We start from the raw sequence: 11502 nt of genomic DNA on the forward strand, positions 1-11502 counted from the left end.
GCCATGTTGCAGTTGTATAAGACGTTGGTGAGACCGCATTTAGAATATTAATAATAATAATAATAATACATTTTATTTATATAGCGCTTTTCATATACTCAAAGACGCTTTACAGAGATTTTGAGAACATAGGGGAAATGAATAAATAGATAAATAAGTAAATAAATAAATGAACAGAGAAAGGAGACAGAAGGTGAGGTGACCTTCAGTGGTTGAAGGCAGTACTGAACAGGTGAGACTTCAGCGATGTTTTGAATGTGGTGAGTGTGGGGGAGTCTCTAACGGTTTGGGGTAGTGAGTTCCATAGGGTGGGAGCAGCGATGGAGAAAGCCCTGTCCCCCCAGGATCTGAGTTTAGTCCGGATGTGGGGGGATAGGAGATTGGCAGCGGCAGAGCGGAGGGTGCAGGTGGGAGTGTGCCTGTGGAGGAGGTCGGTCAGGTAGGATGGGGCCAGGTTATGGAGGGCTTTGTAGGTTATGAGGAGGATTTTGTACTGGATTCTCTGGGGGATGGGGAGCCGGTGGAGTTTATAAAGGACGGGGGTGATATGGTCACGGATCAAGGTGTGTGTGAGTAGACGGGCAGCGGAGTTTTGAATGTATTGAAGTTTATTGATGATTTTTGAGGGTGCGCCAGAGAGGAGGCTGTTGCAGTAGTCCAGACGGGAGGTGATGAAGGCGTGGATGAGGGTTTCTGCAGCTGTGGAGGAGAGGGATGGACGGAGACGGGCAATGTTTTTGAGGTGGAAGAAGGCTGTCTTTGTGATGTGTTTGATGTGTTTGTCGAAGGAGAGGGTTTGATCAAGGATGATTCCAAGATTCCGGATGTGAGGTGAGGTGGATACTGGGAGACCATCAATGTTGAGGATGAAGTTTTGGGGGGATTTGGTGAGCATTTTTGGACCAATGATGATGATTTCAGATTTGTTGCAATTGAGTTTGAGGAAGTTTGATTGAAGCCAAGATTTTATTTCAGTAATGCAGTTTGTCAGTGTAGAGTGTGTGGTGGAGGAGATTGACTTGGTGGAGATGAGGAGCTGGATATCATCGGCGAAGCAGTGGAAGTTGAGACCATGACGGCGGATTAATTGACCAAGGGGGAACAGGTAGAGGATGAAGAGGAGGGGGCCAAGGACTGAGCCTTGGGGGACACCTTGGGGGAGGGGAGCGGTGGGGGATTTACAGTTGTTAATGGAGATGAACTGGTGTCTGTCAGAGAGGTAAGATTTGAACCAGGATAGGGCTGTGCCGGTGATGTTAAGGGAGGTTTCAAGTCGGGTGAGGAGAATGGAGTGATTTATGGTGTCAAAGGCGGCGCTGAGGTCAAGTAGGATGAGGATGTTGAGGTTGCCAGCATCGGAGGAGAGGAGAATGTCGTTTGTGATTTTGAGGAGCGCAGTTTCAGTACAGTGGTTTGAGCGGAATCCGGATTGGAAAGTTTCATACAGGTTATTGGTAGAGAGGTGGTATTTGAGTTGGGAAGCTACAGCACGTTCCAAAACTTTGGACAGAAAGGGTAGGTTGGAGATTGGTCTGAAGTTGTTTGGGGTGTCAGGGTTTAGACCAGGTTTTTTCAGAATGGGGGTGACAGCAGCGATTTTGAGGGATGGCGGGACGATGCCAGTGGACAGGTAGGAGTTTATTGTTGCAGTGATAAGTGGAGAGAGAGCAGGAAGGCAGGCCTTGACAAAGCTGGAGGGGATGGGGTCCAGAGAGCAGGTGGCAGTTTTTATTCCTGTGAAGAGGTCAGAGAGGTCGGTGGTGGAGATTGGGGAGAACTGAGGCAGGGGCTGACAGGATAAGGGGGGGCAGGTGGTTTGAGGGGGAGCAGGTGCGTTGGTGGTTAAGGTGCTGTAGATGTTGTCTATTTTGCTTTGGAAGAATGAAAGGAAAGTGGTGCATTTGTCAACTGTGAATGATTGGGAGATGGTGTCCAGGGGGCTGAGTTTGTTTATTGTAGAGAAGAGTGTTTTTGGGTTTCCGGAGCCAGAGTGAATTATTTGAGAGTAGTAGGTGGAGTGGGCATGGGAGAGGGCATCTTTATAGTGCTGTATGTGGTCTTTGTAGGCTTGGGAGTGAATTGTGAGACCTGTGAATTGTGTTCAATTCTGGGCACCGTGTTATAGCAAATATATTGTCAAGCTTGAAAGGGTTCAGAAAAGATTTAGACAAAAGACAATAGGTGCAGGAGTAGGCCATTCGGCCCTTCGAGTCAGCACCACCATTCAATGTGATCATGGCCGATGATTCTCAATCAGTACCCCGTTCCTGCCTTCTCCCCATACCCCCTGACTCCGCTATCCTTAAGAGCTCTATCTAGCTCTCTCTTGAATGCATTCAGAGAATTGGCCTCCACTGCCTTCTGAGGCAGTGAATTCCACAGATTTACAACTCTCTGACTGAAAAAGTTTTTCCTCATCTCCGTTCTAAATGGCCTACCCCTTATTCTTAAACTGTGGCCCCTGGTTCTGGACTCCCCCAACATTGGGAACATGTTTCCTGCCTCTAACGTGTCCAACCCCTTAATAATCTTGTATGTTTCGATAGGATCCCCTCTCATCCTTCTAAATTCCAGTGTATACAAGCCTAGCCGCTCCAGTCTTTCAACATATGACAGTCCCACCATTCCGGGAATTAACCTAGTAAACCTACGCTGCACGTCCTCAATAGCAAGAATATCCTTCCTCAAATTTGGAGACCAGAACTGTACACAGTACTCCAGGTGCGGTCTCACTACGGTTCTATACAACTGCAGAAGGACCTCTTTGCTCCTATACTCAACTCCTCTTGTTATGAAGGCCAACATTTCATTGGCTTTCTTCACTGCCTGCTGTACCTGCATGCTTCCTTTCAGTGACTGATGCACTAGGACACCCAGATCTCGTTGTACGTCCCCTGTTCCTAACTTGACACCATTCAGACAATACTCTGCCTTCCTATTCTTACCACACAACCTGTCCAAGTCACCCTGCAACCTCATAGCATCTTCCTCACAGTTCACACCACCACCCAGCTTTGTATCATCTGCAAATTTGCTAATGGTACTTTTAATCCCTTCATCTAAGTCATTAATATATATTGTAAATAGCTGCGGTCCCAGCACCGAGCCTTGCGGTATCCCACTAGTCACTGCCTGCCATTCTGAAAGGGACCCATTTATCCCCACTCTTTGCTTTCTGTCTGCCAACCAATATTCTATCCATGTCAGTACCCTGCCCCCAATACTATGTGCTCTAATTTTACCCACCAATCTCCTATGTGGGACCCTGTCGAAGGCTTTCTGAAAGTCGAGGTACACCACATCCACCGGCTTTCCCTTGTCAATTTTCCTAGTTACATTCTCAAAAAAATCCAGAATTGATGACGATGTTGCCAGGACTAGAGGGTGTGAGCTATAGGGAGAGGTTGAGTAGGCTAGGTCTCTATTCCATGGATTGCAGGAGGATGAGGGGGGGATCTTATAGAGGTGTACAAAATCATAAGAGGAATAGATCGGGTAGATGCAGTCTCTTGCCCAGAGTAGGGGAATCGAGGACCAGAGGACATAGGTTCAAGGTGAAGGGGAAAAGATTTAATAGGAATCCGAGGGGTAACTTTTTCACACAAAGGGTGGTGGGTATATGGAACAAGCTGCCAGAGGAGGTAGTTGAGGCTGGGACTATTCCATCGTTTAAAAAACATTTAGACAGGTACATGGATAGGACAGGTTTTGGAGGGATATGGACCAAGCGCAGGCAAGTGGGACTAGTGTAGCTGGGACAATGTTGGCCGGTGTGGGCCGAAGGGCCTGTTTCCACATTGTATCTCTATGACTCTCCATGTAACGACAGCCCCCCCCCCCCCATCCCAGGAATAATTAATTTCTGATCTGCCCCAATGCTTGAATATTATCTTTAATAAGGGAACCAAAACGACACAAATTGAATAGAAGCAAAATAATTGATCAGCGTGTTCAGATCAGACGTGGGTTTATTGAATCAAAGGTCATATGTTTTAAGACGTTGCAATGATGTGCTCATTTGTTTCCCCGGACGCTGTCTCTCTCATCAGTGGGGAGCTGTGAGACAAGTAATAACTGGCTACAATTTTTAAAGACGGTAGGAGCAAAATGGCAGGTCTGAACATGCAGCAACCTTGGATGAAATGTTTCGAGGGCAAGCAAAGTGCGCCCCTAGTGCCTTGTTCTCCGCTAATTTGCCAGGAGCTGTTGTGTGCCAGGGACAGCCTGCAGGGAGTCACGTCCGCACCACGTGGTCTACCCTGCCGCGACCGCCATCTTTGATCCTGGCAGCCCGGGGAGCAGCAGTTCGTCCCCTGCAGCCAATTCAAAACTCGCTCGCGCCGAGCAAAGCTTTCCGCCTTCGCGTCTTGACAGAGCACTCGGCTTTTAAATAAACGCACAATCGCAATGTGTGTGTATGTACGTGCGTGCTGCCCGTCCCTATGATGGCGGCCGCGGGGGTCGAGGGAAGTCCGTTAGTGACCGTTGGGAGAGGGGGTGAGGGAGAGAGTGTGAGGGAGAGAGTGTGAGGGAGAGAGTGTGAGGGAGAGAGTGTGAGGGAGAGAGTGTGAGGGAGAGAGTGTGAGGGAGAGAGTGTGAGGGAGAGAGTGTGAGGGAGAGAGTGTGAGGGAGAGAGTGTGAGGGAGAGAGTGTGAGGGAGAGAGTGTGAGGGAGAGAGTGTGAGGGAGAGAGTGTGAGGGAGAGAGTGTGAGGGAGAGAGTGTGAGGGAGAGAGTGTGAGGGAGAGAGTGTGAGGGAGAGAGTGTGAGGGAGAGAGTGTGAGGGAGAGAGTGTGAGGGAGAGAGTGTGAGGGAGAGAGTGTGAGGGAGAGAGTGTGAGGGAGGCCCTGCACCGGTCAGTGAGACGGGAAGAGTGAGGGAGAAAGGGCGGAGAGTTGGCGTTGAGCGACGATTCGGAGACCGACTGACGGCGAGCGGCCGTTGTTGGGTCAGTTTCCCTCCCAACCCCCATCCCCTGCTGTGTGTGAAGGAAGTGCAGATGCTGGTGTAAACCGCAGGTAGACAACATGCTGGAGTAACTCAGCGGGTCAGGCTGCACGTTTATCGCCCACAGCGGCGGTTGGTGCAGGATCAACAAGGACAAGGCCGGGCCGGGCCAGGGGGGGCATCACTGGAGAGAAGGAATGGGTGACGGTGTGGGTCGAGACCCTTCTTCAGACTGATCCCATCTCCTGTCGCCAGGCCGTGCTTCATCCTCCCTCTGATCCCGGCTGGTCGGGGACAGGACTGAGTTTGTTGTGAAGCCACTAATGGACGTTGAGGGCGGCAGACCAACACCCCGACATGGCGGGCTCACCTTGCGCGTCTCCCCCGCTGGTCAACACGGCGATGGACTTGCCGGCGCCCCTGCTCCGTAGCAGCTCGATGTCCAGCTGCGCCATCGTGGCCTCGCTGTGCGGGAAGGAAGGATGGATAACCTCCGTCCGTCCACTTGCTTGCTTGCTTCTCCCGGACTCGTACTCGCCAATGCGCGCCGCCGCTCTCCACGCCCCTCCCCCCTGCACCAAACTCTCTCCCCACCCTCTCACTCTCTCTCCCCACCCTCTCACTCTCTCTCCCCACCCTCTCACTCTCTCCCCCCACCCTCTCTCCCCACCCACTCACTCTCTCTCCCCACCCTCTCACTCTCTCCCCCCACCCTCTCTCCCCACCCTCTCTCCCCACCCACTCACTCTCTCTCCCCACCCTCTCACTCTCTCTCCCCACCCTCTCACTCTCTCTCCCCACCCTCTCACTCTCTCTCCTCACTCTCCCCACCCACTCACTCTCCCCCCACCCTCTCACTCTCTCTCCTCGCTCTCCCCCCACCCTCTCACTCTCTCTCCCCACCCACTCACTCTCTCTCCCCACCCTCTCACTCTCTCTCCCCACTCTCCCCACCCTCTCACTCTCTCCTCACTCTCTCAGCACCCTCCCACTCTCTCCCCACCGACTCACTCACTCTCTCCCCACTCACTCTCCCCACCCACTCACTCTCTCCTCACCCCCTCCCATTCTCTCCCCACCCTCCCATTCTCTCCCCACCCTCCCATTCTCTCCCCACCCACTCATTCTCTCCCCACCCACTCATTCTCTCCCCACCCACTCACTCTCTCCCCACCCACTCACTCTCTCCTCACCCTCTCCCCACCCTCCCATTCTCTCCCCACCCTCCCATTCTCTCCCCACCCACTCATTCTCTCCCCACCCACTCATTCTCTCCCCACCCACTCATTCTCTCCCCACCCACTCACTCTCTCCCCACCCACTCACTCTCTCCCCACCCACTCACTCTCTCCTCACCCCCTCCCCACCCTCTCACTCTCTCCCCTCACTCTCTCCCTCTCTCTCACGCTCTCCCCTCCCTCTCATTCTCTCCCCACTCTCTCCTCACCCGCTCCCCACCCTCACAATCTCTCCCCACCCTCCTGGTGCTCCCCCAGCGAACGCTCACTCTCCCCGCCTTCACTCTCTCACCCTGCCCTCACTTTCTCTCCCTGGCCTCATTCTCTCTCCCCACCCTCGCTCTCTCCCCCCACCCTCACACTCCTCTCTCACCAGGGAATTCTAACATCCCTTCCCCACCCTGCAATAATACCCAGCTGAAAAGAAACTGCTGGTGGAACTTAGCGGGTCAGGCAGCCTCTGTGGAAGAAATGGACAAGACTTTTAGAGTTGCGATCCATCATCAGTCTCAGTTCCTCTAGCAGTTTGTTGCTCAATATTCCAGTATCTTCAGTCTCAAGTCTCCAGTAATATCGGGCTATATTTTCCTTTGACAAAATTGCAGGCTGGGGTTAGGATTGATTGATTTTATTTTTGTTGGGGTGCATTTGTTGTCTTCTATCGTCTTTGTGAATTCCCTGAGAAGCCCTGCTGTTAAACACATTTATGAAGTGCCTTAAGGTCAGGATTGTTTTGCTTTTGCCTCTGTCCTTGAAAGGTCATAATGCCCTAATTTTATTACAGGCATAAGTATTAAGGGCAATTTCATAAATGAAAATATACTGTGCAAATGGATTACTTGCTGTGAGGATAGGATGATCCGATTACTTGCTCTGTGGTAGCTGAACCCATGCACAGTCCAAACCCTTTTTTCAAAAAACAAACTTTATTCAGAATAATAAAAATATATATATACAAAACAGGAAGAGTGCAAAAGCTCTTCTGACATTCTCGGCGTTTATACATTCATTCGTATCTTATTCGGTGTTTAAGATGAATGGAATGTTCTCCTTCGACAAACACATCACAAAGACAGCCTTCTTCCACCTCAAAAACATTGCCCGTCTCCGTCCATGCCTCTCCTCCACAGCTGCAGAAACCCTCATCCACGCCTTCATCACCTCCCGTCTGGACTACTGCAACAGCCTCCTCTATGGCGCACCCTCAAAAATCATCAGTAAACTTCAATACATTCAAAACTCCGCTGCCCGTCTGCTCACCCACACCCCGATCTGTGACTATATAACCCCCGTCCTTTACAAACTCCACTGGCTCCCCATCCCCCAGAGAATCCAGTACAAAATCCTCCTCATGACCTACAAAGCCCTCCATAACCTGGCCCCATCCTACCTGACCGACCTCCACAGGCACACTCCCACCTGCACCCTCTGCTCTGCTACTGCCAATCTCCTATCCCCCCACATCCGGACCAAACTCAGATCCTGGGGGGACAGGGCTTTCTCCATCGCTGCTCCCACCCTATGGAACTCACTACCTCAAACCGTCAGAGACTCCTCCACACTCACCACATTCAAAACATCACTGAAGTCTCACCTATTCAGTACTGCCTTCAACCACTGAAGGTCACCCCACCTTCTGTCTCCTTTCTCTGTTCGTTTACTTATTTATCTATTTATTCACTTCCCTATGTTCTCTAAATCCCTGTAAAGCGTCTTTGAGTATATGAAAAGCGCTATATAAATGTAATGTATTATTATTATTATTATTATTATTGACAATTCTGCTTTGTGGTTGAGTTGTGAAGCAACTTAAGCAAACACTCAAAGCAGAGATTGTATCAAGAAGGGGTAGGAGAAGTAAGAAGTGCACAGGGGAGGGGAAGGACACCAAGGAAGTTTGGAGAAAAAGAGGGAGTGGTAACAAAGGACCGAAGGCTACATGTGGTCTGAGGAAAGAAAGACGTCAGAATTAATAGCCAGGCATAAGATACTACTAGCCTGTTTCACCATTTATTATCATGGCTTCAATTCCACTTTCCTGCCTGATTCCTTTAGGTTCTAGTTCTAATTAATTGTGAAAATCTATCATCTTAGACATGAATATACGAATTAATTTGCATTGACAGCCTCTTGGTGTTAACATTGGCATTCGTGTTTTCTTAAAAGGACATCAAAAACAAAACAGCAAACACTGTAAATCTAAATCAAAAATCAAAGAATTGCTGAAAATACTCAGCAGATCAGGCAATATCTATGGAATGAGAAACCAAGTTAATGCTTTGGTACTGAGGCCCTTCTTCAGAATCGGGAAGAGAAAAACAGGTTAGTTTTATGTTGCAAAGAAGCTGTAACAAGGGTCGGGAATATTTGTTATAGGGTGAGGCTGAGTCAAATGGGTTAATGCTGTAAGATGAATGGTTGGTAGGATTGGAAGAGTTGTAAATGGTCCCTTAAAAGTAGAGAAATGTGTTTCCAGTGGTCCTGGTGGAAATTGTTGAATGTGGATGCTGGTATGGCATATCACAAGGACCTGGAGAACTCTCTCCTAGCTAGAGGAAGAACAGGTGTGGGAAATGGATGAGATGTGGTCATGCTCAGTCCACTGTGGTTGCGGGGACTGAGTTCTTGACTACATTTCATCATTTCTTTGCAAAGGCAACCTTTGGCGGCCGCTTTAATTCACCATCCCACCCCCATACTGACCTATCAGTCAGTGGCCTCCTGCACTGTTAAAGTGAGGCCTAATGCAAGCTTGTGGCCCAAAGCACCTCAGCTTCTGTCTGGGCACATTGTGGTCTTCTACAAGCAGATCAAGTTCTCCAACTTTAGGTTACTTGCTTTCTTTGTCTGTATCACAACTGGCCATTTCTGCTCTAGGTGATCCATCTGTTATGTTGGCTCATTTTCTCTTGCCGTTAGTACAGTCTGACCTGCTAGACATGATTTACAGTCCTGTATTTGGCAACCCATAACATAAACAAGCGTATTTGTCCTCTAATGGTCCCAATTAATCAATTTCATCCATTCTCATCCTGTCACAGATATTCCCCCTGCCCTATCTATCCTGATCCCTCTTTCTCTGCAACTTTAAACCAACTTGTTTGTTCTCTCTTTGTTCAACTTGTTTGTTCTCTCTTTTAATGAAAGGTCTCTGACCTGAAATGTTAACTCTGCTTCACCTGCTGTGTTTACAGCAATTTCTCTGTTTTTAAAATGGACTTTGTTCTCTTTTGCATTTTTCTTCAAGGCGGCAGCATTGACCAACCTTTGTGCATGTTTCTGAGTCATTAAGAAAATACAGATATTTTGGTATGATCATTTCATTAAACCTCATGGCTTTTCTGACAAACAGATTACCTAAGTAATGGCAACAATGCAATATCCGAAATTCATTTCTATCTTGATTTGCAACTACATTGGTCTGAATCATGACTGAAATTGTTTCCTCACAGAACTAAGATTTAATGTTGCAGAAGGCTTAAAAGAAATGTTTTAAAGTGATATAAGTGTATCACCTGTAGTCATAGGTCAAGTGCTGCACAACTTTCTGCCAAGTAAGTTCAAGTATTCAAACCATAACTGGGGTCACTGTCATCAAATCCTCAGGTGTTTTTAGTTTTAGTTTTTAGTTTTATCGTGAAAAATAAGTAGCCAGAAATGCCAGAAGGAATTCTGCAAAACAGAAATATTCCTTGTCCATCAGCTCAGAAGTTAAAATAACCCAGAGAAAGATTCCTGACTGAAGAGGTGGCAATTGAGGAGGAAGTTTCTGGGAGGTGTCCAAGGGTAGGTGTGCAGCCATACGAATGTAAAAGCCATGTTATTGAAATATTGACCGATTTCCAGTGTACTGCTAGAGCACATTTTTAACCTGTAATGCATTAGTGAGAAGCAAGTATTAAAAGGCACAACAGTCACAGCCTGCAAGGAACTGAGGGGGTGAGGGGGTATGGGGAGAAGGCAGGAACGGGGTACTGATTGAGAGTGATCAGCCATGATCGCATTAAATGGCGGTGCTGGCTCGAAGGGCCTATTGTCTATTGTCTATTGAACCCATGGCAAGTCTTCAGAGAATGACGGTGACCTTTATTTCCACAATGAGATCAGTGCAGCCATTGTGTTTGGTTGCTACTTGTCTGGGGAACAAACAGAAATGGCTACACTGCCTCAGATTCACCCTTACTTTCAGAAACCTTGGCTCGTGAACCTTGTAGGATGATCTTTGTGGATACGTGCATGGGATATTTTACCACATGCATTGGGACATGTAGACGCAGGAATTGGTTTGTGATCATAACGCAAAAACCAATGTTGGATAAAAGTATATTTCTGCCTCACAAAAAGTTGTATCTGCACTAGAAAGCTTAACAGTCCAAATAATGAAGAGACAGTCTCTTGGAATGTTTTCCATGAGATAACCTCATTTCAATGGCTCCAAAGCAGAAGCGTCCATGTCGCGGGGCTGGAAACTGGAAGTGTTCTGAGCTAATTCTGCTACCACCATCATCTATTGTACAAGTGATGGCTCCCACAGATTGTCGCAGGAATCTTGCACCCTTTTCAGGATGGAGGATGACAGTGATGTAACATTTGAAACATGGATGATGGACACGAAAGAAGTAGAAGACCTCATTTCACCGGAGATCACAGGATTGTAGCAATCTTTGTGGTAACAGTTACACCCAGAATCAATATCAGGGTACGTCAAGTGACAATACGGATAGAGATATACAGGAAAATATTATCGACTTGTTATCTCCCGATAGGCATCCTGTAGAAAAAATTATAGGTGGTGATGAGATAAAAAGAATTGCAAGCTTGTTTCAGAATAATTAATCTCTGCATTAAACTGGGACTTTGCTCAGTGTCAAAGGCTTAGATGGGCAGAATTTCTTGGGTGTATCCAAGGGGGTTTCTTGAAACGTTATGTAGATAGTCCAATCCAAGAAGGGAACCTACTGGAAATTGTGTTGGGAATGAGTCTGGCCAGATGACTGGTGTTATAGTGGAAATTCATTTTGGGTGTTACAGTGGAAGAGTGATCATGTCCATGTAAATTTTAAGATTGTTTTGAATAAGGAGAAAGTTGGACCTTGCAGGAGGTACTAAATAGGAGTAAGGCAAATTGCAATGTTATTAAGCAGGAGCTCGGTAAGGTACACTAGCAGTGGTTATTGCATCAGTCCACATCTGACATGTAGGAGTCATTTAACGGCCATTTAATTGAAGCTGACTGGCAGGTTCCAGTAAGGAGGGATAAGAATGGAAAAGTAAAGGAACGTTGGATGGCCAAAGAAGCTGTAAATTTGGTCAAAACTA

At 47.9% G+C, this 11502-nt stretch overlaps 1 protein-coding gene across 1 annotated transcript in view; it reads right to left on the reverse strand.

The window, feature by feature from the left end:
- LOC144595867 (ATP-dependent 6-phosphofructokinase, liver type-like) overlaps window positions 1–5501 on the reverse strand; it is a 51408-nt gene extending 45907 nt beyond the window's left edge. The window contains exon 1 of the mRNA XM_078403673.1: window positions 5316–5501. Coding sequence (XP_078259799.1) covers window positions 5316–5400 — 85 coding nt within the window. The 5' untranslated portion in view covers window positions 5401–5501. The remainder of the gene's footprint in view (window positions 1–5315) is intronic.
- Window positions 5502–11502: the final 6001 nt, after the last annotated feature.

Source organism: Rhinoraja longicauda, chromosome 8 (genome assembly GCF_053455715.1).
Source record: "Rhinoraja longicauda isolate Sanriku21f chromosome 8, sRhiLon1.1, whole genome shotgun sequence".
Classification (NCBI taxonomy): Eukaryota; Metazoa; Chordata; class Chondrichthyes; order Rajiformes; family Arhynchobatidae; genus Rhinoraja; species Rhinoraja longicauda.